The sequence below is a fragment of the Pomacea canaliculata genome, linkage group LG2 (genome assembly GCF_003073045.1).
Source record: "Pomacea canaliculata isolate SZHN2017 linkage group LG2, ASM307304v1, whole genome shotgun sequence".
NCBI classification, from domain to species: domain Eukaryota; kingdom Metazoa; phylum Mollusca; class Gastropoda; order Architaenioglossa; family Ampullariidae; genus Pomacea; species Pomacea canaliculata.
Window position 1 is genome coordinate 31283611 of NC_037591.1, and position 27914 is coordinate 31311524.

Consider the following 27914-nt stretch of genomic DNA (forward strand, 5'->3'; position numbering starts at 1 on the left):
TATGATCCAAGTAATATCCTCAATGCCTAACACACCAGGACTTCATAATCCAAACAAGAAATAGTTTGCTGTTTCTAAATGTCAGTCGGTAAACTGTCGCTAAGTAAGACAGACTGAATGCACACAAGAAATAGTCAAAGAGTTATTTCAATTTTATTTTTCTTTGGATTTGAAATGAGATTTTCACTGAACAGATATGCTGCACACTCGTTAATATTTGACGATGTATTCTCACGCAAGACATCAGACATTCCAGTAACAGGGTTAGTAAGACTGGCAACGATGATCAGAGGTTATTGTTACACATCTGTCAACAACAGACACTTGTAATTTACAGCTCCACACTGGCATGAAAGCATCCGAATTACTGAGGTAGCTCTAGCACCCTCCCAGAACTGAAGCATTATACACCAATATTTTATCTCCTCCTTCATTCCTGTCTCAAAGGCACGAGCGCCCTCTCTGCACTTGGCAGCTTTTTAATGAGAGAGTGAAGAGGACAGACCTGTGATACAGCCTCGGCTGCTGACTCGGGGTGAAAGCAGTTATTTTTTTCCATACTGTGTTCCTCTGATTTTCGTTTCCAGGAGGTCATCGGCATGAACAGCGGGGTCGGCGACATGGACTTTGATGTTCTACAGTTTGCTAAGTCCCGTAAAACTGATAATTTCGTGAAGAAAGTTTGAAGTGTATCTCACTGTCATAATCTGGCTTATCCGACAAAATCAGCAATTTTTCTTAAGGATGCTTGCTTCCTTTCAGAAGAAATTTGTGCAAAGCCCTGGTCCCCATTATATTCTGATTTTCCACAAAGAAGTAACATCACGTAGTTCAAAGTTCACTGAGCTATCCTGTAAACACTGTATCCGTGGTGATGATAATGATCTTTACAAATTAACTCGTAATGAGAGATGAAGAGGCGGAACACACAACTATATATACTCACACCGTCCATACACAACCATATGGTTTGTACATTACAAATTTTCCAGTAAACAAACAACAGAAGGTCACACATCTCACTCCAAACAACTCGATCAAATAAAGAAATAATAATGATACATTCACATACAAATTATGACAACATCAATTATATTTTGATCCCAAACAATTAATGCCTCCCATCATACTTGTCATCAAAGCCAATCCACATATATCGTTGTTGTTAACGCATCTTAAAAATGTTCTGAAAAGTTACAGACAGGTCCCACGCATGCGCGTGCACGTGTGTATCTGTACGTGTCATTGTGATGTGTTTTGAGTGTGTCACACAAGGGTTGACAATCGCTCTCCGTTTTCATCTTCAATCACATCCGTTGCAAACCGCTGGCCTTTCTCTAAGGTTTCTCTGAGTCCCTTCATCTTGTCCATATTTCTCAGTGCGCTCCGTCTGTTCTGGACGCCGTGAACATTCTGATAAATCCCTGGACCTTCTTTGTGACCACCGGATGCACTGGAGTACACACCCTGATGTGGAAGTGCGATGGTGTGGTTCCCGCGCACAGGTCCTTGCACACCAAAAGATGAAGTACCTGAGGACTGCGTCGAAGATGCACGCCCCTGTGACAGGTGGACGGGAGAGAAAGGAGCGGAAACCACGCGAGGCTTGACATCTGTGAGATTCTGCGAAACATTCCAGTGTTCAGCTTGCGGAGGGAAGGTGGAGAAGCTGTGCCTCTGTAAAGCTCCCTTCCCTTGTAGAAGCAGAGAGGACGAGCTCTGCTGTCCTTGGAACAGTTTGTAGATGTCGGAGGAAGAAGCAAACTGATGACGTCGAGGGCTCTGCGACAGAAGCATTTCTGACGTGGCACGAAGCTGCTCGTGAATCCTCGGCAGGTCCCCTAAGTTGATGGACAGTCTGTCCGCCGTAGAACGCGCAAGTTGGGGTTTGGGAGCGTGCAGCTCCGCCTGTCTGTACAAGCTGCCTACGTCACAGGAATTTCTGGCCCCTTGCCCCGGCCTCCTGACACCATTTGTGTATCCAGTGTCACAAGAACTGTAGCTTCGTCTCTGCACTTCCAAAAAGTTGCCGTCCTTCTTCTGCATGCGGCGCAGCTCGGCGAATGAAGCACTTCCGGCGTCCAACGAAGTTCCAGCATCCCTCGCCGTGGTCGCAGCGCCATGGTCGCTGAGGTTTGGCATCGAGCACACTACACCCCCTTGTCTCAGCCCCGTCTCTCTCGGCCGGATTTTCATGTATAGCTGGTCTTGCACCAGAGAGAAACTGAAATCCTTCGCCTCTCTGACAGAATCGCTCAAAGGTCGGTTGCTGATATCGTCTGAGTGACCACCATCAGCGGCAGTGTCCTCGCCGTGAGCGTTACGGGGGTCAGGGGTCGCATTAAGGTCACTCGCCCGGTTGCAATCACCGCGAGAGTCGTCTCTCGCGCCACTGCGGTTTTTATCGCGGTCGTTGCTGACGAGGGCTCGGCCTGGTTTATAGAAGGCAGAGGTTAGAGTGTTGACATCATCATTAGATTCGCTGGGCGAAGCCTTCAGGTAGTAGCTGTAGTCGATTTCTATCTCCCCTACATCGTTAAATCTCAGCCCTCCGCTTTTGCCCAGTCGGCTCAAGTTGTAAGAGGTGACATCGTCGCCTGCTGGGCACTGGGTTGGGTGCCCCTCCCTATCTATATACACCGGCACCGCTTTGTGGAGACCGTCAGCACCAATGGACTTCGATGTCATCAGATTGCCTGCAGGATACACCCCCTTGGCGTAGGCAGCACCTGCGACATTTTCGTTTTGGAAATTATAAAGTTCGTTATTATTCTGAGAACTCGTGTCCTCCACAAAGGGCTGCTGCGGGTCACAACGCTTTCCCGAAATGCCCACATCAGGCAGTCCAAGGTGATGCCCCATCAAGCTGACACCCGATGGACCTTCCAGCAAGAGGCGATGAGCGGTGGATCTCGTAGAGGTCGATGACCCCGACTCCTCCTCTACAATGGTCGTCAGCGCGCGGAGCCTATCTTCCAAGCTCGCGCTTTCGATGCGTTCCACGGGCGGCAGGTCTCGGCGTTTCACAAGAATTCCTCGCTTACACTGGAGGCGACCGCTGCTGGGCACTGGCTGTGGCTTAACGCCTGTGTAACCATGCATCCCCGGGAGACCAGCAACACTGCCGACGGCCCGCTGCGACCCACACGAACTGTCGGTCGTCAACGACGATAGGCTAGACGACAAAGCCGAAGACAGAGTGAACGAGCGACTGTCTGTTCCGTAACCTTCGTCAGCGCCGGGAGAAGACTGTTCGTCTGGGAGGACCGTCCTGCCTGGACTGTCGTCCGTCGGGTACACAGAATGAAGCTGGAATCTCTCCGCCGTCGTAGGAATCCGAGCAGCAGGCGTGTCGCCCGTCGAGGTCTTAGTCGCAGACTTGAGCTTGCAGGAGTCTGCTGTGTCCGGGAGGCAGTTCTCCTGCACGAGGTCGGCGCAGTACTGAGAGGAGTAGTAGACCTGCGCCAGCTCTTCGCTCAGCTGCTTGTGGCGCTGGTACTCCAGTAGCGTGGCGCGCAGCTGCTTCTGACGCTCCTCCTCCTCAACCTCCTCCTCCAACGTCGACAGCAGCAACCGCCGCTCAGATGGACCGGTGATGTCCCTCACTTCCATGACCACCGTTAGGGGGGTGTCATCTGGGGTGCGCCATGCTGGCGGCGGACAGTCGCTGTCGGTCAGAGAGTCCGGGGAGGACTTGCTGGGGGGAGAGCGCGAGCCGGCCGTGATTCCTGAATCCGAGTCACTCCACAGCTCGTCGTGCCGTTTGACGTTGAGGAGGGTCAAGGGGTGCGAGACTGGCGCTCTGTGCATCGCTTACTGTGTGACGTCACCAGAACCCCTCCCCTGTCTGTCTATCTTAACGTGTGTAACCCTACAATTGCTCTCCCAAATATCTAGTTTAAACATGAAAACTCTTCCCTTCTTTCTTTTAAAGAAAAACAACAGCTGTAGGGTGTGCAATCCTGATGGCGAATGTAGCAAATTGTATAACAGCTCCACGAGTGACGTATCACAGGTCAGCACAAACGATGACAGGTGTATGCACTCTGGTGTCCAAATGTTTGAACAGAATACACACAGTACAACACCCAATAGGTGCTGAAACTTGCACTGAAAAACTTCTCAATATTCCTGGCGATTACTCCATCATCTGTTGAAACTAAACACAAAAGCATAGGGGAGGTCACACCGTCCCCCGTCACGCTGGTCACAGAACACTCGCTTTATCTCTCGTTATCCGAGGGCTGGAGGGGGTGAACTAGGTTGCGCTGGGCAACAAGATGGATCATTAGCACCAGCTGAGTACACGTTATCACTTCTAGCACAGTCGAGGGTTAACACGAGTTGGAGAGCAAATGTCTGCTGCTACGGATCTACCAGTAAGGTCAAGAGCAGAGGGTCACGGACACTTTCTCTTTGCCTCTCGTTACGCCTCTAATCAACAACGTTAAAAAAAATAATTTGTAAAATCTTCATTTTTTTTTAATCTCCTCAGTTTTCTGGTCAAGTTCAGCGGTGGAATTGCAGGATCAGTCGGCACCAGTAGTCTAAAGGTGCGGGCCACACACCTACCCTAGCCACCCGGTGTTTTCCACTTTTCTGTTCAGTTTACCTGAACGTGAAATGAAAGCTCTGGCTTCCGGTTAGCCAGCCTCCTCCTCTGCTCGACAGGTGCTCCCCTCGTTACTCGCTGCCGGCTCAGCAATGATGTGATTCACAAAAGAGATGATTCACTGAACTCTCTCCTCCTCCTCTCTGCCTCGGACCCCTCAACCGTTCGTCCTGGGGTTTGGCGTGCTGCACACCAACGGTTTTGAGAGAGGGCAAGCGTACTTTATCACTGCCTCCAATCACTTTGGCACGCTGATAATCTCAACAACCATTCACACTACTCTCCCTCCTTTTTTTCTTTTTTTCTAACAGTTCATTCGCTATCGTACAAGGGAGATAAAAAAAACACGCATCCGGGTGTTCGCGGTGGAGCGAGCTTCACGTGAGAGATTCTCTGTTCTGTGAGGCTGGCCTGGTCGTGGCTGCTGTCGGAGGCTGGCGTCAGCGAGGTATCGCTGGCTGCACGTTGATAACTGGCTATTATCTCCCTCTAGTTCAGTTATCGACGTCGGTAAAGTTCTCACCAGGCGTCGCTGCTGTCGCTGCCGTTTCTGTCAGCTTCGTTGCTTTCGCTGCTCCTGCAAGCGGAGAGGTCTCGCGGTTCACAGACAGCGAAGTTGTGCGTCTCACCCGAGTTGCTTCGTCCTGTCAGGCTGCGAGCAGCAGCAGCAGCAGCAGCACAGCAGCAGCAGCAGCAGGGTACAGCGCGGCGGCGCACCCGTCAGTGGTCTCCCTTGCTCCGCTGGCGCCGCGCGCTGGCCGGAAGTCGCTTGGTGGCGCGTGCTTGGACTTTGAGCTCCGACTGCTGTGCCGCAGGCTGCATCTGAAATGTCAAGATGATTTTCACCTGTATGTATATACGACTTGTGAGTAGCACTCGTAGATGTATGGCCAAGAGAGCGGCCACAAGAGACGGAATTTTTTCAAAGATGTTGAAGAGAGAAAAGTGCAGTCGATGTACTTTTATATTTTGTAATCGTACTTTTAACGTGGATTGAAAATACACATGAACCTTGTCTGTAGGTGAGTGACACTAACACAGGATGGTAAGGTTATTCACACACGCGCGCCCGCGCATGGCTAGTAAAAGACTTTGTTGTCCTCCCGACTCACGTCTCCTCCCATCCTCCTTGAGAGACGCTTGTCCGAGCTGTGTCCACGTGACCAGCCTATGATGTGGACTCGACTGCATGTCGGCAATGGCTACCCCTCCCCTCTCCCCACCCCTATCCTTGGTCTCTTTCTCGCAAACTTTTAAAAACATTCTTCACTTCATCTCTGGGTGTTCTCCAATTCTTACTGACTAGCAGCGAGTATACCGCTCGCTAGTCGGTGTAAGGTAAGCACACGTGCGTACACACAAACTATTTCACACAAAAAAAAAAAATAGTGCAGTGCAAAGTGCGCAAGGATACACTGTGGTCATCTAACAACCTAACAGATAAGTCACTCATCGAAGATTACGGTGACTACTTGCACTCCTCTGTTTTTTTTCTGCGATGCTCTTTCCTCTTAGAATAAAAATTTAAGTAAGCGACAAGATAATTTATGACTGTATACCTTTTCAGAATGTGAAAGTGTATGTGCTCACTCTAAACTGCGAGCAATCGTAAGATGTCATTTTTCACGTGCTAGCGATAAGTTTGCCCACTTAATCTTGGAGGAGACATACAGACTAACGATGATTGAGGAGGGATGTCGGGAAAAAAGAAGCAGAATGGAGTGGGCAAAGATGTTTCTGATGGCTGTGAATCTGTTTGTTGTTTGCTTGTTGCTTTGTTGTTGTTTGTTTTGTTTGTTCCTTTTGTTTTTTGTTGTTTTTTGTTTTTGTTTGTTTGTTTGTTTGTTTGTTTTTTGGGGGAGGGGATTTTTTAGGCCGACACCGATAGCAACTTTTCCAAGTTTACGCGGAAATTTCTCAAGGAGCGTGGTAAAGCAAGGTTAAGGAGATCAGTAGAGACATCAGATATTCCCTCACACAGGCGCCATTGGTGTTGGCATCAACTGGAGCTGAAGTCGAGGGTTAACAGCGTCCTACTGTTCTCTGAGCGGACGTGGTCTGGAATCGCTACTGCCGGCACAGCGGAACCCGCATGATGATGATGATGGTGATGATGGTGGTAGCCTGGTACAAACTGCCGGCCTACCTTCCTGCTGCAGGTGAGCTTGCTCATGAGAGTGTAACCCCAAGAGGGAGCCAGCACGGCGACAATTACTGTCTCTGCATCGGCGTTGTGTACTAGTGACAACGGTTTGTGATGGATCTGGTGGTCTCTAAATCGAGGCTATGAAAGTTGTATGGCATCGCTGCTCCCACTTCCTACCTCCCTCCTTCTCTGCTTATCATTCCACCCTTTATCTATCACTCTCTTCTCTCTACTTCTCCCTCCCCCTTCCACACACACACTTCTCCGCTCCGTTTTCTCTTACATCTGTCTTTCCCTTCATCTTTCCGTCCATTCCATGCTTCATCTATCGCTCTCTCCTTTTTTCTATTCTTCTGTCTCTCAGTTCTATTCCTCTCTACCTACTTCGTCACTTCCACAATCTACCCCCCTCACCCTGCAGACACAGACACAACTTTCTTCTACTCTCCTTCCCTGCTCTTTCCCACCCTCTCTTCCGCCCGACCCTCCTTTTCTCGGCACGTGCGCGTCTACACCCATTCACCCGAGGAACACTTTTAAAAAAAAAAAGCCCTAAAGAAAGCATCCTTGCCACGGCCTCCCTATACAAGGGGCCATTAAAATTCCACACCTCGACCTTACGACGCCTTGAGGGCCAACCTTTCTGGCGCTGTAAACTGTTCTGCTAGTGTTGTAACTCGGCCACGACAGGTGAGGACAAGCTTACACTCAAACTCGGGCTTCGTCAGGGTTACAAGATGTCAAATTTGCAGAGCCATTTGGCTCTAATAATCAGTTGTAGCTGGTAATTACATGGGACGTGTGTGTTTCCCAAGTGCCGACATTTTAACTCGTAAAAAGTCAGGGTTTGTAGCCCGGAACACAGAGGCCCTTGTAGTTTCATACCTGAAGTAGGGTCGGTGAACTAGAGACAGAGTATTTTATGTCATACTGTTGCAACATTATTTTTAGACGAGCTCAGCATTAATGTTTTTGTAGCCCTCCTCACTCAATTCATCATCATCATCATCTTCACAGCACACACAAGTATTGATGGAGCTTACTTCGTGAACACTGTCAATAACCGCTGTATGTCTTTCTTCAATTTTAATAATTAAAAAAAAGTAATATTTGTCAGTTGTTTTAAGTGCTCTGTAGTCATAACGACGCAACGGAAGACGTTTGTCCTCGCCTGGTCCTCGGTCTTCAGTAGGTTTGCAGGTAACAGCGAAATCACGGATCGCAGATAAAATGATATCACCTGCACAGCTCGGGGCGCTTGCGGACGGAGACACACATACACAGCCATTAAATCCTCTTAACATCAACAACAACAAAAATAAACAGCAAACTACGATGTAGCTCTCTGTTTTTCTAAGGATCCTTACACACTCTCTCTCTCAACCGAAATAACTGTAGGGAGGTAAGGCCGTGCAGGCCATCACAAACTGCTGGGGAGGACACTGCCTCCCTTGTATCCCTCATGCAGGAAATGCTTGTATCTGCGTGTATGCATCCTGTGCGTGTGTGTGTGAGACTCAGACAGGAGAGAAAGTGTCTGTGTGTGGCTACGTGCTTGCGTGCATACATGCGTGCGCCTGTGCACCAGCCAGTGCTACGGAAACACCCTCCGCTTGCTTATTAGCGAGGTCATTAAGAGAAGAGTCAGGACAAGTTGCAGTCTGAGTACCAAACTTTCAAATCAAGACCTGTATGCGAGTTCTTGTTTGTGTGTGGGAGGGGTAGGTGAAGTGTGAGTGAGCGTTTGTGGTGGTGAGAGGTAGTGTGTATAATTATGTGATGTCGTGTGTGTACATTATATACTTTTAGCTTTAGTCTGAGATCAGACAGACCTCATCAATCGTGTGGACCTTGGCTAAGCCTCAGTTCATCCTCGTGCACTGACAGGAGCAGGGGTCGGGGTGGGAAGAGAAAATTGAATTGTATTCTCAGTTAAGAGATAAGCGCATAGAAAAGTGTGTCTTACAACCTACATTTACATTTACAGACAGAAGTTATACACCTTGAGAGCTTTGGGGTGGAACCATGCCAACCGTTTACATCAGTGAAAATCCGAAAGTCGGGAAAGATAGAGTGAGAGAATACTGATAATTCAAAAAAGAAAACAAGACCAGCGACCAACCGACAGACCGACGTACAGGAAACCAAAACAATAAAGAAATAAATTCGGAAGAGATAAAGTTATGAAGGAAGGAAAAATAAAGAAAAAAAATGGGAGAAATGAATATAAAGTAATGAAGAAATGAAGGTAAGCAGGAACGAAAGAATGAATAAAATAGTGAATGAAAAAAATGAAGGAAAGCAACAGAAAAAAAAAAACAGAATATGAGCGTCTGAGAAAAGCTAAAAAATTTGAAATATAAAAGTGTTTGTAGCCTTCTTTCTCTCTCCCGCGCGCGCTCGGGGATGGGGCGGAGAGAATCAGCCTGTAATGGAAAACACGCGGGGCACTCCGCAGCCTCAGGTTTTTTTTCAAAGGTGTGCGTACTCGTGAGGGAGGGAGAGGGGAGGAATATGAATGACAGGTAAGCTTTCGTATCCACCCACACTCTTAGTGGAAGGAAGAAGCAACGGAGAAAAAGGACCTAAACCAGACCCAGCCAGCAGGCTCAGAGGTTTGAGGGCCTTTGATGGCCTGCAGCTGCTGGTGAAATCTAGAATCCAGGTGAAGCTCGGGTGGAATGGAGGCTTGTAGCCCGGATGTTCTTTACTGCTTTACAGGTAATGCGGAACATTCGCTGTGTTGTTCCTACACCTGGTGCCATTATGCATATAGTAGTGTCAACAAACCTTGGTGTGATGGACAGAAGCCTTTACTATGTTGGCTGGTTGAATAATATCGCAATAAACATGTGAGAAAAGACTTTAAAGATTCTCCTCCTTCTCTTTCTCTCATACACATTCACTTACGCTGCAGATGTCCAAAAATATATTTATATTTTCAGGGTTCGACTAAATGACTAACAGATACGACTAAAATCTGTCATGTAAAATAATATTTATATTTTGAAGTAGTTTAATATTTTTTTCAAAATTCGGGATAATTCACTTCCTATGCGTAAGAAATTAAGAAAAAAGTTACAACAACTTTCTATAAACATTGTCCAGCCCCAAGATATTCCGAAGTTTGGGGAAAGTAGGAAAGGAGGAGAGACAGAAGAGAAGAAAAAGAAGTAAAGTACAACCCAAATGACATGTAGCCACGCCATCTGGATGGAGGTGCTGTGAGTTATGTGACAAGACCCCGGCGCCCACGAGGGCCTCATGTGGGCTTCTAGATAGCACGCGCTTCCTGCGCTACCTGCTTTGTGTCTACATGACTCTACGTGCTGTCTACGGGCTACGTCAGTGTCTACGTCCTCCCCACATCATCTCCCTGCTGTGCAGCGTGGCTCAGGTGTTGCAGGAGAAGTGCGAGAAGCAGAGCATCGATGAAACCAACATAAAGTTTAAAGTTGTAGGAGGAGCTCTAGCTGCTGAAAAGGTAAAAATGGAGAGAGTAGGGAGGCGTTTGGGGTTTGCTTTGCAGTTTATTTATTTGTTATTTGCAAGCAGCACAACACAGGTAAGTGCACACAATGCCGTAGCTCAACGTTCACGAACATGCAAATTCAGGATAAAAATGAGCTTTTCAAGTCCTGCTCAGTCAACATGAGTATTACACTAAGACAAACGCCATGCATGTAGGTATACATACGCACGCACACACGCAGACAGGAGAGAGAAAGCAAGCCTTGCCTTTTATCACCATTTCTATCATTCCTAGTGCAACCTGCCTACCGCAGTCTGAGAGACTCACGTGCCTGAAACACTAAAGCAGAGATGAAGGCAGCTGTAACCATACACCCATGAAATAAGTCCTGCCGACAGACAGGCAAGTGAAAGAATTATTACCAACCTTAAAACTTCTCCGCGAACATGGATGCCACGGTGTATGAAAACACTGAAAGACGATCGCCCACCTCCATCGCACGAGTAGTTCCACCTGAGCGAGCAGCGCTACTGACCGAGGCGGACAGGTCAAGCGGAACAATCTAGCAACGGTCATCAGCAGCCCTCCATCCCCTCCTCCTCCTCCGGTCTCCTCCCTCGGCGGTGGAGAGATGTCACGGACGAGTAGCCACCCACTGCGCGTGGACTAGTGACAGAGGGCCTGTCACCTTTGTCACCACGATGACATCATTAGAGCTGTCAATCACAGAGTTCACGCTCCCTGTCCTTCCCCTCATCACCCACAACCTCACCTGTCTTTCCTTGACGCACCTTGAGTTACACTTTGCAACAATATTCTTTGTTTGCGTCGGATGACAAAACAATATTTGTTTGTTGACAATTTTAATCTTGACAATCGATCTTGTACGAAAGTATAGTTTGATTGATAGAAAGAAGGAATGAAGGACGCTACCAAAGGTAAGACTATGGCTGTCTGCCTTCAAACCCGTCATCGTGGGGGAGGGAGGGTTGGCAGGTGAAAACATTACGTGAGGCGTGAGTGATTATCACCCAAAGGTAACAAGATGGACTGATGGGTTTGTAAACTTCTACAACTTGTACAGTGAAGTTGTTACCTGTTCATGAAGAACTCACAGTCTGGGTACCATCGCACCTGGCAAGGGCGGTCGAGGACGATAATTTTCCACACTCGAGCCAGCGTGGAGGACTACTGCGAGGATAACTTTTACACCTGATCTGGTTTGTTGATTTTTGAAAGGCATACCTGAAGGCTATCACGAAATCTGAAGAGTTGCAGTTGACAACTCTCCTTGTGATAAATGTCTTTGTTCTTGTTCTAGAAATAGAGAATCTCAGTTGCTTAGTCGCAATATCTGAAGTGAACAAGGAGCTCAGAGAGGTGAAGTGGCACAGGAGGAATGTAGTGTCTGCTTGTGTGTGTGCGCGCGTGCATGCTTCACACACACCTGTACAGCCAATTGTCAGCGGCTCGGGATCGAACCCGGCGAATGCAGGTGCAAGCCTGTTTTCATGGGTCAATGCTCTCCTATTGCTCAGTTTACAACGCCAGCCAGAAGCCGTTCGATCCTCATTTTCCAATCCACAACATCTACTTCTATATTTAAACTCGTGATCCCTAATGATAAGCAAAACTCCAAATCAAAAGTAACAATTCACAACCTCCCGTTAAACCGTCTGTGAAACTCACTGACCACTTTGACTGGTCTTGAAGACGCTAAGCCACAAATTCAGAATATATTTAAAAATTAAAAAAATAAATGAAGCCCTACTATTTTTAGTCTTTTGGAGAAGTAAATTTATTTTATTGAAGATGAAATTTTTTTTGTAATGGCATTTTAAGATATTATGACCTCCCTGGAGGACGGCGTCGTGTTTATGTTGTTTACCTGTCTCCTCCATTCCAATCATTTTCAATAAGCGCAATCAAGTTCTCTGCCTCCGATGCGAATCCCTCGCGCACACATTTCTGTTTTGGATCAGTGACCTTATTTTTCGATCCCAGGGTTCCATATTCCAGTGCCGTGATGTAAAGGCTCTTCATTTTTTTTTAAAGCTCTTCTCTGAAAATAACCGCCATTTACAGCCACTGGTCTTAGTTTCCAGCACACTAGCTTTCCTGCCTTTCCCATAATTCAGTAATTATTTTCAGCCAAGTGCCAGGCGGCGACCCAGTGTTGCCAGGCGTGCAGGACTTGGCTCACATCCAGTAAAATCGAATACATTAATTAGAAAGCTCGGAGGCCGTCCCTCCCTCACGTGTCCAGGTCATCATGATCTGGGTCTGACTGGCGATATTCGTCATCGTTTGAACAGTTTGACCTCGTGACCTGGCAACTGTCCCTCCCCGTTCACTATGTGTGTACAAAACACAAACATTCGAGATTCGTATCAGTTTTCTTTCGTTTTATTTATTACCCTAAGATATACAAAGTCACCTGGCATTTATTTATTGCGAAGTCCGTGACACCAGAGAGCTAGATGTTAGACTCCCTGCTGCCACAGTCCGCTACACCGCCTCCCTGGCCCCCCTGATCCCCGGCCTCCAGAATGAGGCTGTTGACCCATTCAAGCTTACAGTCTACAAGGCCATCTGGCAAACAATTGTTTTCTTAACAGAGTCCATTTAACAGTGTTACATTCGAGGCATATCAAACCTAAAATAATTTTTTTTTTTTAAAGTCGACCAGATGGCCCAGCCGGAAAGACAGCGAGGATAGTGGGTTCATATCTCGGCTCCGACACACACATTCTCTTTGGACGATACACTTATTTACAGTTGTGTCAGTTGGGACGGCAGCACTCTAACCTCTCGGCTATCCGCTTATCCTTTCAAGGTAAAGCAAGTCTACCTATTCACGTAGGGATACAGGCTGTCAGTAAGCTGCCCTACAGGCACAAAGCAACTGTTCCCCATACTTTGGGTTCAGAGTCTTAGGCTCAGTTATATGACAGTCACTCGTACAAATCCTGACTGGAGCACTCAGGGGAAGAGGAGAGTTGGGAGACCAGAGCAGACTTGGAAAAGAAAAGAACAGTAGAGAGCGAGGCAAAGGACGTCGGAACCACGTGACCTAACTAAGGATAGGCTAGATAAATAGCTGTACAAATAAATAGCTGTACAAATAAACAGCTGTACAATAAATAGCTGTACAAATAAACAGCTGTACAATAAATAGCTGTACAAATAAACAGCTGTACAATAAATAGCTGTACAAATAAACAGCTGTACAATAAATAGCTGCATGTGTCGTGACTATTGTGAAAAAGATAACCTCGCACCGACCCACGCCAGGTGAGGTGCCAAACATCGCTCAGTGTTGCTACAACTCAGTAAGACACTCGCAGAATTACGAGGCACTGATGGGGTTGCAGCGGTTGTGAATACACAGGTATGTGAGTGTCAAACAACAAACACATGAAAGGAAGACACACACACACACACACAAAGCAAAAGCGCGTTTCTAAACCAAAATATCAAACAACCCTGTATTCAGCATGCGGGATTTATTTTACCTCTACTCCAACACTCTTATTTAGCCCTGTATTCAGCGGTGTAGTCCGCTCCCTTCCCTACTCCGATATCGGAATGTGACGTCACCTGGGGGAGATCAACATTAACCTCAAAATGGTGACAAGATGAGACGTTACGTTAACCTCCTGTCAGTTTTCTCCCTCCCAGGCTTATAGTTCGAGACTCGTTCAACCGGCAAAAAACATCTAAATTACATGACTGTTTTAAAACGTTCGCTAGCTAGACCCCTGACAGAGATAACGGTGATTCCATGCACACACACACACACGCCAAAAAGAAAGAAAAAAAATACACTCACTCATTATCAAAGTCTTTCATAGATTCTTGGCCATGGTTTCTCGCCGTGTTTGTTGTGCACACATTGTATACACACCCCTTGCCATCCACACCAGGACATATTTTCTTCTTTCATTACGGACGTATTAAATTATTCACGTGACTGAGGTTTCTATCGCACGTTACTAGATATGTAACCGTCACGTAGTCTACTACGTCCCCTGTAATAGCTACTTCTGTAATCTTCATGTCACCATTCACGCCATGGTTTTCATTGTAAATTAAGTTGACCACGGGCACTACCAGATGAAAGAAGCATTAATCGCAGCCTGGAGTAAGTTGGCGATGTGAAGTGATAGGTAGTGTGTGATAGGTAGTGTGTGATAGGTAGTAAGTGATAGGTAGTAAGTGATAGGTAGTGTGTGAAAGGCAGTGCACGAGGGCTTACATTACATACACGAGGCTGTAAATTCCTGGGCGGCAGGGCGGCGACATACCGACACTATCACGTTACGTCGAAACCTTATCGCGATGAGGACGCTTTGAGACCCACCACCTGAAACATCTTTTGTTGACAAGAGATAAACTTGTAACCTTTTAACGTGTATCAGCAAACGGCGAGCTTCTTTATCTCTGTCGTCGTGAGCATCATTGTCTAGTCGTCGTCTTCGCTACTATCATCAACAGGGTTGTCTCTCTGTTTTAGAGGCTCTGAGCTGCCATGTTTTTTTCGGACGAAACCCTGAACCTACTTTGGGTTAAATTACCCTCGGAGAGGTACGAGAGGTGGAGAAATTTTAGTGAAATACTGAACGTGTTTTGTACATTTGTGTGCGATGGCCGTTAAAAACAGTTGCCATGGTCACATGTTCCACAGAAGTTTGTCCGATTAAAGACTTTCACACACTCAATAATCGTGACTAACCTTACGGCGAGCTTCCCAACGTTGTTTGTCCAGCTACTGTAAGTCTTCCCGACATTCCTCCTTTCTGACCACGTGGTCACGATCAAAGCCCTCAAGGTTGGGGAGGGGCGCGTCGTCCTTGACCTCCGTAAGTGCACGACCAACGGCTGACCACCAACAGTTGCGCCACCTCCACCAACACCAGGGTCGACGATAGGAGTGGCAGTCGTCGTACGCCCACGTCAGTCGAGCTCACAGCACACGTGACAGCACTGGAATCATGAAGGCGTTAAGTCCTCGTCATCCTAAAAAAAATAAAAAATAAAAAAATAAATTTCACAGATTGGATGACAGAGAGAGAGGAGTAAAAAAAGTAATCGCAAGATTGGAATAAAGATCAGTCACCAAGAAAACAAAGAATCTGTTCAGGCTACACGTGGACACACACAGAGGAAAGCGAAGAGATGGACGATGCGAGACAGGCGAGAGAGAGGCGTGGTTGAGATAAAACTGTCAACAAGAAACCAAGACCTCAATGAGCCCTCGCATGGTTAGTTCCGGAACTAACAGCACCTGATGGTAAGATTAAACGTGGATTAGCGTAAACAAAAAGGTGGATGGGAGGTGGGGAAAGAAGGAGAAGGGGGTGGAGAAGCGTGGTGGGTGTCACGTGACCTCGCGACTGAGATGATTGAAGCGTGACGAGGGTCAGGTTCCGGATGACAACGACTGCGCCATGCGTGTGAGGTGGGTATCCTGCCTGAGGTGCTTTGGAGTGGAAATCTGAAACTCCTGAATTCCTGAGCAGATAGTGGTGTCCTCAAAGCCCTCCGGAATCTTAAAAAAGTGTACGTCTCTTGATTACGACAAGCACGAGTGCAGAGTGAGAGGGAGAGTGTGTGTGCGCGCGTGCGCACGCGAACGTGTCATCTACGAACTGAATTCTTGTTATTATCTATAACGGAGCGAGATATGACCATCACACCCTATTCAGTTATAAATTTATGTTCGGTTATTCCCATCTTTCTGACTTCAAAACAAAATGCACAAGAAATTCCATTTAGTTTTTAAAGTATTCATAGTCTGCTTTCATGTAAACTGCAAGCGCCAACACACACACACGATCACACACACATAGACTCTCTCTCACACACACACTCACACAGACTCTCACTCTCTCTCTCTCTCACACACACACACACACACTCACACACAGTGCAAATCCATTTCCGCCGAGAGTAGGAAAAGTAACGACTGTAAAAAAAAGCTCATTGGCAGGGTTACCCCTTCTTCGTACTTTCTGCTTTCTCCGGAACCAGGGTCTGCAGAGTGGAACAACCGCCGACGCACGCCTTCGCTGTGCGGCTACACGTAAGCAGACGTTCGTCTCACCTGCCGTGTCCGTGTCGGCGCACGGTGCACGTGTACATACGTCATTACCGCCACGTACGTCAACCATGGCTCGCGACTCTCTTCTCTTTGCGCGCGCCTCACCTGGCGGCGGGTGCACGGGCAGCTGTTCGTTTTCAAGTTTCCACGGTAGTCTGCGAAACACAATGAGAGTAGGTCTGATTGAGAACAGATGTTGTCAGGCTCCGCGGTGAATGTAGTAATCAATTCTGGGACTACTTCTTTCCCCATCCTTTTTCTTGTTCTGTTTTTCCTGCCTTCCCTTTGTGTTTCTTTCTCTAGTCAAATGCAAAGCAACTGAAGTGAACCGACAGTATTGAATCAGCCCCGTGACCTGTGCATCTTCATCAGCGACTTGACAAGGTAAAGCTTGAAGATCCCTTCCACACGATGAAAGATGCAAATGGCGGTCGCCTCCTCAAACATGAGTTCCTGCTTTTATATTCAGCAACTGAATGACGATCCTCCGGCAAAATTAACACGAGTTTGGCATGGGGTTTGGGTGGGTGGTAATAGAAAGAGTCGGGTAACCTTTGCCATTTTAAAGGGAGGGGGTGCGTTTTCTAGTCACCCTGCGCTGGCGTGCTAAAAGCTTGCACCAAGCTGTGACAGTAAGCATTCCGTCAGGCTTTCTTCCAGTCACACCTTTATGCAAGGGTGGACGCCATTTTTCTATACCCGTAACCCGTGTGCTGACAGACAGGAGTGCAAGCCACTACCACCACCACTACCACCACCACCACCACTACCACCCCACCACCATCAGTCTGCCCTGACAATCTGCTTAAAACAACTACACATGGGTAAGAGAGCGTTAACCTGGCACTAAACGGAGTTTTGTTTGCCCGAGAACACGGGGCCGTTAACTGCCTTTTACAAACTGTCTTTGTTTGAGTTGTCGTCTGCGTGGTTCCTGACGTCCCAGAACAAGTTACAAGAAGTCAATCTATAAACTGAAGTCAAAGGAAGAACACGAGCTTGACGGGTGAGCGGTACTTGTCGGTGGTGCAGACCAGACAAGAATTAACCGAGTTTTAATTCTGTCAGACCATTAGTCCTTTGAAGACGCAACCAGGATGCCGATAGTGATCAGCAGGTCTTTGTCGAAGGTGTGATTTCAATACCAATAGCAACAGTCTAACATGAACAACTATTCTTCTCAACTACCCACCCTACCTTTTGGATTGATAATAGATACAAAAACATTGGATGGTTTACCTTCGTACGCCTATGGTTACACGCACAAGACTTATAAAAAAATCTGCTCACATCATTGCGAAACACTGAATGCGACGACCGATGCACACTTACCTGGCAATTGTCAGAAGATAAATCTGCTGGAAGCGACTTCGGGCACAGAGTTCGGCGAAGGGGAAAAAGTGCGAAATTGAAAGAAGATGCAAGGGGAGAAAACAGCTCAACCTAATGAAAAGCTTGTAACCTGAAGAAGCTACAGATTCGAGAACATCCAGCTTTTAACAAGATAGCATTCCATTGACTTGTCTCTCTTGACAACCGATGTCAGGCTGTCAAAGATCTTGGGGAACCTTCGAACATCTTGAACATTGGAACCAATCAACTAATCCATTTTGGGTTCCACGTGACTATGTCCACTTCACAGCGATTGCAGCAGCCCCGTTAAGTTTTTTTTTTTCATGCAAACTTGAATCATCCCTCCAAAATCGTTTTAAACTCTCATGATTCCCTTTATCACGCGCTTCAGCAAGCAAGCTTTGATTCTCGTGCAGTCACGCGCAGCGCTGCATGCAGTTGCTTCCAGCAGCAGCAGCAGCAGACGATCAACGCTAATCAGATGATAACATCATTAGCTGCTTCTGGAAATTACGAAGCGAACACAATTATAAAATCAAAAGTGATACTGACTTGCACGTTGGTGCAGCGGGTAGGTAGTCGGGTATCGTCTGCTGACATCTGGCTTGTGTCCAGAAGTGTTTAGCGAGCAGCGCTACTGGCTTTGCAGAAACTGATATATTATTTCACTGGGATCATCTCAAATACCCCGGGTGTAACTCCCTCGTTAAAGTTAGAAAGCACAATTGCACCAGCTTCAATTTCACTATTTAGACGAGCACTGTGTCCTCCTTCTCTCCTCTTTCTCTCTCTCCGAGGAGAGAAACGTGCGCGCCACAGATGCATAAAAATAACCTCTATATCATAGAACATTAGCTTTACGTATGACTTTCGTTAAAACTTTTTTAAAATTAAAAACTAAAAAGTAGGACAGAAAAAAAAAAGCATCAGGAGAAAAATTGCAAAGCTTGTGCTCACTTGAACTCTCTTCCTCATTCCTGCAGAGTTTACTGGAGACTAGGGCTGGGGTACGGGTGGCGCTGCTGCATAGTTCTTTACCCTGGAGACGCCTGTATCCTACTGCGTGTGTTACTTTACTCGGGTTCACTCAGGTGAGTCTTTTAACGGTTAGTCATGCACTTGCGAGCAACTGTAGGATGAGGAGGGATATGTGTTGAGAGAGAAAGACAGAGGGAGAGGCAGGGTGGAGGATTGAGGGCAAGAGGGGATTAAAGAGAGAACAGAAAGAGAGACAAAAGGACTGAATCCCTTTATACAAGTAGCTTCAGCATGTGTAATACCGTTCGATGAGAATCACAATTAGGGAGACGAGGATGAGGTAGGCATCGATGCTGGGCCTGGTGGTTGGGGGAGGAGGATACTGGAGTAACGACTACAGCTCAAGTTTCTCGATATACCCCGCAACCCCCACCACCACTACCACCACCACGTTTTACTTCTTGATTATAAACCTTAACAACGGAGGACTTAAAATTTAAAGAAAATGCACGAATGAGATTGCAGATTGTCGCGCGCGCATACACGCACTCAAATCAGCTTTTATCCAGCAAGTTTCAGAGAGATAGAAGACTACGAGATAAGAATTAAAAAAATGAGGAGAGAGAAAGAAAGAGTAACCAATTCTAAGAGTGTCTCCAGTCCTACACACATTTTGAGTAATGGTAGGTGTGCTCCTGGCTGAAGTAGTTTACTACTGCTCCCTTGATGAATGGGATTGAACTCAGCCAGAGAGAGAGAATAGGTCAAAATGAAAACCTGGCCTCGGCAGCAGAAAAGCACTCTCAGGTAAAAGCTGGCAGGTAAGTGGGTGTGCACGGGACTGCTGCTTGCTGGTCGGATCCCTTGACGAAATGGAAATGGGCGGGAGAGGGCAATGATGGAGTGGGGCTTGGGACAAAAAATACAAATTGCAAAGAATTAGATTTATTTTAAAACTGGAGGGTAAGGGGAGGGACACACACACACTATAAACGGTGGTCTATTTATAGAAGACAGCAGCTCTCATTCATGTTATCTCATCAAATATTCTAATAACGACACTCATAAAGTTTGAGCATCAAACAAAGAGCAATTTGAATGAAAAACACAGCTTTCAACTCAGTGACATCGAGTAAATGTAAATAAACAAATTAACAGAGCTCGCACATCAAAAGCTTCACGTGTAAAAGTTCTATTGTTCGACATTCGTAATGATTCGGTCCGACCCGAAGTGCATAGTAGTGTTCTACTACATAGCGAAAAGTTGAGAATATTGTTTTATTATTTTAGGTTAATGTAGTGGCCAAAGAAGTGCAACATAGTCATGCATGATTGCATTAATGGATGGATAGCATATTGAAGGACTCATTTTCGCAGGCTCTCTATAGTTTCTGAGCCAACCAGTCATTTAGCCACCAATCCCCCAATTAGGAAAACAAACAAATAAACCTCTTGGGAAAGAGGATGACAACTGTTTCGCAGTTAAAAGAATTAATTACACGACTTTTGTGGAAAATGACGGTTAGAGTTCGGTATAATTGTTCCCGATGAAGAAATGATAGTAACATTCCCGATTTTCTCGACCTCTTTCTGCGAAGGGTTCTTATATAATCGAACCACGTGACCAATTTTGGCCCATTTGTATAAGAAAGAGATGTAAAACTTTGTTGAACCTGGTCACACTTTCCAAGACACGTTTTAGGTCCGTAATAGCCTCAAGCAGCACACGCAGGTGAAAGGAGGTCGAGGTGAGAGTGAGTCACGCGACTCTGTGAACTGGCAGGCGCCACGGAGGGTTGAGTCCAGGTCTGACAGCACGTCAGTCTGATCCCCTCCCTTCTCCCCACTCAACCACAACCCCCACAACCGTTGTCCTCCCCAGTGAATCTCACTACTACAGCGACCACGACACTGCACGGCGACTTCTGTAGTCGCACCTGCGCTGTAGTCAGGTCAAAGTTGAGGCTATGCACAGACTGTCCTTCCTGCTACTGACCTCAGTTGATCCTTCATATACATCTTGCACATGCATTATTCTGGATTTTTCTAATATACGGGAATGTTGATTGTGAGAAAACACTCTCCTCTGTAGCAGCTTAAACAAAAAAATTCCGCCGACAACGGAAACGCACTTGTTAGTCGCTCCTGCTGTAGGTCCCTTTGAATTCCCGTCTTGGTGGCAAGAGGCCTAAATTGAAACAGCTTTGTAGGGAGAAGAGAATTATAAAACAGACTGAAGACATGACTACACACACCCGTTGAACAGAGAGCAGAAAGGACAGACAGCACAAGAGGTTTTATATCAATAAAGAACTTCACACACCCGCTTGTTCACGGCAGGCAATATCAAACGTATCTAGCACTTGAGCAAAATCCGGCTGTGGTTCTTAGCACCCTATTAGTGCTTTTTTTATTTTACATTTGTTAAGCCTAGTCCTAGACCCCTTCTGAGACTGTTTTATCTCTTTAATGTTTGAAGCCAATATGTTGTACACCTCGTTTGAACCTGTTCACTATCTACACGCCTGGCTGAGGCTTTCCGCACCATCGAGGAAACAACACCGATAATGCAATACATCGTCAACACGAGTGGTGCACAATGTCAAGTTTACCGTTTCCAGCGTTGCATGCATACATTAATTTACATGTATGTTTGTTGACCGAATTTTGAACAGGTCCCGAGAGTGTACTGGCGACAGCGTGACGGGATCCTTGAACTTCCTGATGCCGCAGCGTCGCTAGGATACGAACTACTTCCGCTGAAAGTGACGGACCGTGAACCGTTGCCCACCCCAGCAGCACCAGTCTGGTGATATTTGTGATCCACTGAGTGCTTGCCATGATGCAGACTTGCAATGGTTGCCGACTTGGCATAAAACCTTACAATCTATCAGCCATCATATGTGTGTATCGTATTTACGCGGTTGTTTGTTTGTTTTTGTGTGTGTGTGTGACGGTTTCCCGAATATCCCAACATTTTGCCAGCAACCAGTGAAGATGACATGATGAGGCTAATTGTTTATCTGACTGCCTCGTCCGCGATGCAATAACAAAACGCGATTGCCCCGTATTTTTCTCTCCATCACCAACCTCTGCCCCTCCCACCAACTCATCGGTGATGTTAGCTGAACACATTCTCGTCGCTCACTGACGAGGCTGGGAGCCTGTGAGGTTGGGGGAGAAGGGGCTGGGTGGTGGTAGTTTACACAGGGATGATATGACGACGAGTCGGCGCGAACTGTAATCTTTAAGATGAACTAAAAAGCTGTCGTGTGTACGTTAACAAGGTCCATTTTTTTTCCAAACAGGATGGAGATGATGGTATATGCAATGTGTATGAGAAAATAAACATAATTGTGTGTAGTGTGTGTATGAGCGAGAGGGGGAGCAACGAAGAAGTAGGTTTAGAAAGAGAAACAAATTCGATCATGTAGCTTTAGAAACAGGACAGCAATGTCTGAATAAAGAACAGAGAGGATTGGGAGGAGATAAGCGCTGACATTCATTCCGGTTGCCAGCAACACCTGTCCTTTCGTGGCGTAACTTGATTTTGACACCTGAATAGAAACAGGTGATGTCTACACTGGGTCAGCTTTCGTTTCAGCTATAGATCAATGTTGTATACAGCAGTTGTAGACAGACTTCTATCAGCGCCAGCAGGAGAGAATCAATATGCATTTAGAACAGGCGGTTAGTGGTTGTTTGGATACGAGCAGGTAGGCAAACGGATCTAGTCAGACAGGTGAATGTCGGTTATAACAAACTTCATTATTTGCACTATACCTCCCTCTCTATCACACACACAAACATTTCATACATCAAATACTCATGCGCGCTACACACACAAAAGCTAGACTGCTCAGATATTTCTTTGAAAGGAATTAGGAAGTTCCCGTTGTATGCAGAGTTACCAAACTCTTCTGATATATTTAAAACGAAAATTGTGCAACACATGCACACATAAACATACAATGATCATTCTTGGTTATCTTCTTACCATAAAATAATTTTAATTTAAACTCACATCCTACTTATTCTTTAGAGACTTACCTGTAGGTGCACCTTCAAAAACAACAACAAAAAAGCCCTGCTGCTTATCCCGATGTCCTCACTGCCGTAAAACTGCCACGGGTACGGAGAAAAAATAAAAAGAGAACACAGAAGATTGCTCCACGCTCTAGGTCTGCCAGGTAAAGGCCGCGGGCTCACACTGGCGGGCACCTACAAGCGAGGGCCGCAGGTAAACGTGGGGAAGGGAGACGATGGAGTGGAGGAGGCAGGGAGCAGGCTGCAGCTGTTGGTCCCCTCATCGCACGAGTCGTCAAACGCTGTCCATTAACAATGCTTGGCGTGCATCGAGGGTTCGAGTGGACTAATTACGGGCACGGGCCCGTACCTCAGTGTACGGTCATACACCCGACTGTCCACGAATAACCACGACAGATGGTTATAAGATAAGAGCGGCAGGCTTGTTTCCAAACAAGTAAATAAAGAACAAATAAAGCGGTGTGGCACACGACGGTGGTGGCGATCGCTGGCTGTGGTGAGTCCAGCTGTGCATGCCGTATGTGAGCGTGGTTTGGCAGCGCCAGTGCGATGTTTATGCTGCATGCTTCGCATTCACTCTCAGGCGGCCTGGGGGGTGGGTGTGGGTGAGGAGAAGGGGGAGATTCTGTCACCGGTCTCTGGCCTCGTTTGGCAGGCAGGACGCGTCCCACCGCACAAGCGGCAAGTGTTGAAGGGCAGGTACAACTGATTGTGCATTCTCTCTCTCTCGTTCGTGGAGGGAGAAGAACGTCGGAATAAATGGGATAAATAAAGGCAAGTATAGCATTTAAAGGCACCGAGGCGTGACTAAGTAGGACTGGAGAAGAAATCGGAGGAAAGTCCAAGTGTACCCTCACACAAAGGTAAATGAAGACGAATATTTTGCTCTGTCTCTCTCGCTCGCTCGCATGCTTCCCCACCCCACCCTCTAAGGATTTGTCAAATGCCTTTAAGGTTTCTTTTCAATCCGCTCCCTGACGGCCGAAGGAGCCTCATATCGCCAACTATAAATTATAGTAATATATATATGCTCTAACCATGTCAAGGTACATGTGATATGTGAATAACCAAAATCTTCAATGTGCAATACTGCACAATTACTTTGAAGAATTATAGGAGAGAAGAAAAAATTACTTTGAAGAATAATAGGAGAGAAGAAAAAGAATGCGCGGATATCTTTCAGCGTGGAGTTTGCCCCCACCACTCCCATCCTCTCTAAACCCGATATTCTTCCTACGCCACTGAGAGAGACAAATGACAAATCTTTGTTTACGAGGGTAACAGAATAAGTAAAAGTTTTACTTTTTTTTATTTATTTATTTTTTACATCTATAGCCCTCGATCTAAATAAAGGAAAAAGAAACACTACCTTATAACAAAACAAAGGCATAGATCTAAGAAGACGCCAGATTTTTATGGGGTTGTGATGCTACCACCGTGAACGCGTGCGTGTGTGTTTGCATGACTGCACTCACGCACTCCCTCTTTTTTTTTCCGGTAATGTGCGAGTGCAAACAAGGTTTAACTGTCAGCATGCAGCTTCCAATCAACACGTACCCTTCCTCACCAAAGCCAAGCATCTTCCTGCGTATTGTGTATACGTAGCAAGTGGGTGCCACTGCCAAACGTCACGGCAAGTTAGTCTGCTCAAATTGTGCTTTGAGATGAATTGGGGAGGTAAAGATCGAACTGCTATACTCTAACAATTATAATGGTGCTCATCCGGCCCGCTCAAAATAATTTCTTTTTTATCGTCATGATTCTGGCAAATCACCATGTTCTGGCCCCCGAGATTTTTTACCATGTCCAGTTCGGCTCTCGGGCTAGAAAAAGTTGGGCATTACTTACTTATAGCTAACCACAAGAAGTAAACAGTATTTGTTTACCAATGAAAATATACGTAGTGTGAGTCGTCTCTAAATCAACGATCGTATTTTTACTAAACATTATACAGAAAAAAACACATTTCATTATTGGCAGAGACTCTGCAGCAAAGGCGACACACCGTCATGCATGGGTATTTTATTTTATTTTTTTTATTTCAGACAGAATCTAGTTACCGCTCAGAAGAGATTACATCGTATTGCAAAATTTTACTATCGTCGAATTTTCGTTTTGCTGTTTCAGAGGACACAACTCTAGTTTTCATCTTAAAACGTTGTCAGTAGTTTCCCCTGTATTGCACTCGCGATGGTGCGGAAAAAGAACAGGTGTGTAATAAATGAACAAAGTAATCTTGCTTGTTGTCTAGACTAGTAATCTTTGCTGTCAGTTTTCATTATTTAAGAATCGAGAAAAGAATCCAAATAGAACCATGACTTTTTACTTTAGATTAGATAACTAAGAACAACGTAGTACAACCGTAATATCTTCGAGTAATCCAAATAGTCTGGACACAAACTTCACTAATCCGGATAAAGTGACTATTTGGCGATTACTTACAATTCTTGACAGTGTTAATGCTACGAGCACTATGTACATTAAAGATTTTCTATAACCCTAGTAGGATGTAATAGCATTTAACAGATCTCGCCACAAAAAGCACATGTTCATTGTGGGTTACTTAATGCCATAGAACGAAGAACGAACGTTAAAGAATTCAGTAACTTTTTGTTGCTTTTGGTTTGCAGGTATCTTTTGGCTGAGATAAATTTTGCAGATGGACGAAAGACAAAAAGAGATTTGAAAACTGAGGTTGTATATAGAAGTGTTCGTGATGCGCTGCAGCTAGCCTTTGGTGACTATGGAATGGGTGTCCTGAAGTCATCGTTAGTAGGTATGCAGGCAATTTACAGATTATTTTGCAACATAGCCCACTGATAAGTGGCGAGGATACAGAATAATCTTACTGGAAATCACCCATGACTTAATATCTACTTTTCAAGCATCAGCCTAAAGTTCTAAAATTTCCCTTACAGTGACTCCTTCTGTAGATGTTAAAAAAGGATATCATCTTGCAATTAAGGTGAAATATTGTGTTACTTAATACAAGAAAGTTCTCGATACAAAATTAGGATTTGAATTCTGTATTTCTTTGGATAAAAAGACTATATTTATATCCACAGGTCTTAGCATAAAATTATTTGCTTTTTTAGCTTCTCAAATTTGTGCCATGCAAAAATAATGTCACTTTAAATATATTTTTTATTCATCTTTAAACTCATATCTCTGTATATTTCAATAAATAATAAGTATTTCTCTACTAGATTTGCTGATGCCTAATATTTTATCTTGACAGTGAAATACTTGAATCCAGAAACAAGCATTGTGATAGTGCGAGCTAAACGTGACTTCTACCGCATGGCTCAGACAGCATTGTCATTAGTAAAGAAGATAGACAACATTGATGCCTTTTTTCACCTTCTTCATGTCGGAGGTATAATGTTTATACAGTTTTAAATGAATCCATTTTTTAACTGAAATCATCTGTCACCATTTTTTAGGATATGGTAAACTAGTTATTTTGTGGAACTTGATTTTTGCCTGCAAAAAGTGGAGTAGAATAATAATTAAAGATCTTCAAAATGATAACACCAGCCTACAACCTAGCTGTAGAACAGTATGTAGCAATCTTTGAAGCTGGACAACTGGAATAAGCAACAGTTGATCAAGTTCAATAAATGAGAAGCTTTTTTTCCCAATTATTAATTTATACAAGAGTTTTAAAGGACAGTGGGATGAAAACTTTTTTTCTGATAATGATTCAGTAAAACTCTGTGCAAGATCTCTCCAGATCTGGGTGAACAAACCATTTCATTTTCAAAACATACGCCCACAGAGATCATGATACATAAAAAGTGGTGAACACAGACCTCAGGATTTTACATGAATATATTTAGTTGAAGACCTTAGCCAAAGGTAGAGCAGGAACAATGTGTGTACAAACATGATTTTGACCACTTTCTATGCATGATGATGTTTATAGGTGTGTTGAACAAAAAAGAGTTCTCCCAGATTTTCAGAAATAGTATTATATATTGAGCTTTGCAGTCATTATAAAAAAATTTTAACTTTATGCATGAATAGCTATATCCACGGCTATGGCTTACTTGTCGCAATTATATGAGACTTATTCTGTCTTAACTTCTTTTACATAAGCCTTTTCTTTTTAATGTTTTGCTTGTGCCATAGACATGCATGCATATACTTTCTTTAAAATTGAATTACATTGATGCAATTACAATTTATTATTTGAACTTTTTGATTACTTTTCAGGAACCATTCGAGCATGTCAGAAATTTTTGATCAGACACCACAGACGCCAGTTGCCATTGTTGTTTCAGCAGTGTTCTACTCAAGGTATTGTTGTTTTGATGGAGTGTGCATGTTTTTGTAACGGGGTAAAAGGTAGTTTAACAAGTTGTAGTTCCATAACCTTTTGGTCTTATAATACAAGGTCTTGAAACCACATTATATTGTTGCCAGCCTTTTTGTGAACATATCTCTTCTCCTCCTAAATCTTCTAATGGGGTGAACTGTAGGAAGAACACCAATGCACACTGGTATCAAACTAGAAGTTTTTTTTTGGCTATCTAGTCTTTTTTCCCAAACAGAAATGTGTCAGGTTTGATACTTGTAACATCAGTTACATTTGGATCTTCATTTCCATAGCTGAATGCAGATTTGATCTTCTCCAAAATAAACATATACAAAGATAAACAAGAAACCTCCATTTTATTAATGGCAAATATTTTATTGCAGAAGAAAGAAAAAGAGTTCAGCAAGCTGTGTTGTCCACCTGTGTTCAGATGGAGATGCATAAAGCTGAAGAAAAGGAGAAAACTGTCATGGAGATCATGGAAGATGTGTAGTAATGTGAATAGAGTGACTGGTGAGTAAAAGGAGGATTGAGTGTGTGTGTGAGGGGAAGGTGAGCAAGCAAAACTGAACATGAGAAAGACAGTAAAAGTATGAAAATAAAAATAAACCATTTTAAATTGATCTGTGTTGTTTAAAGTGAAATTGAAAAAGAGGACGATCTTTGAGAATTAAAGCATTAAAATATCACGTAAGAAGTATAAGATAATTTCGATTACCTGGCTTTGCCTGAGTTACTGTGTTTTACTAACTTTAAAAGCTATGGTTTTACTGTCAACTTTTGATCTCTCACATCATTTGAGTCTTAACATACTCGTATGTGGCAAAATAGAGAAACACTTGCACTCTAGATGTCCCATGAGCTTACAGTTTATGTTCAGCGCAA

General features: G+C 45.0%; 2 protein-coding genes across 5 annotated transcripts; one reads left to right on the forward strand and one right to left on the reverse strand.

The window, feature by feature from the left end:
• Nucleotides 1–139: 139 nt before the first annotated feature.
• Nucleotides 140–23192, reverse strand: LOC112556815. 2 transcript variants are annotated; one of them, XM_025226180.1, is made up of 3 exons: nt 22715–23192; nt 14966–15249; nt 140–5434 (listed from the first exon to the last, which is right to left on the reverse strand). In XM_025226180.1, the coding sequence occupies exon 3, from the start codon at nt 3808–3810 to the stop codon at nt 1267–1269; it is 2544 nt and encodes an 847-aa protein (XP_025081965.1). In that variant the 5' UTR covers nt 3811–5434; nt 14966–15249; nt 22715–23192; the 3' UTR covers nt 140–1266. The 2 variants fall into 2 exon arrangements, with proteins under 2 accessions (XP_025081965.1, XP_025081966.1); XM_025226181.1 differs by lacking the exons at nt 14966–15249; nt 22715–23192 and adding an exon at nt 14498–14932.
• Nucleotides 23193–23437: 245 nt separating this feature from the next.
• On the forward strand, nt 23438–27652 carry LOC112556817 (ribonuclease P/MRP protein subunit POP5-like). Of its 3 annotated transcripts, none has more exons than XM_025226184.1 (6): nt 23438–23574; nt 24839–24921; nt 25342–25487; nt 25950–26087; nt 26927–27010; nt 27413–27652. In XM_025226184.1, exons 2-6 carry the CDS (start codon nt 24902–24904, stop codon nt 27520–27522), a joined length of 498 nt encoding a protein of 165 aa, XP_025081969.1. In that variant the 5' UTR covers nt 23438–23574; nt 24839–24901; the 3' UTR covers nt 27523–27652. The 3 variants fall into 3 exon arrangements, with proteins under 3 accessions (XP_025081969.1, XP_025081970.1, XP_025081971.1); XM_025226185.1 differs by lacking the exon at nt 23438–23574 and adding an exon at nt 24282–24348; XM_025226186.1 differs by lacking the exon at nt 23438–23574 and adding an exon at nt 24342–24388.
• Nucleotides 27653–27914: the final 262 nt, after the last annotated feature.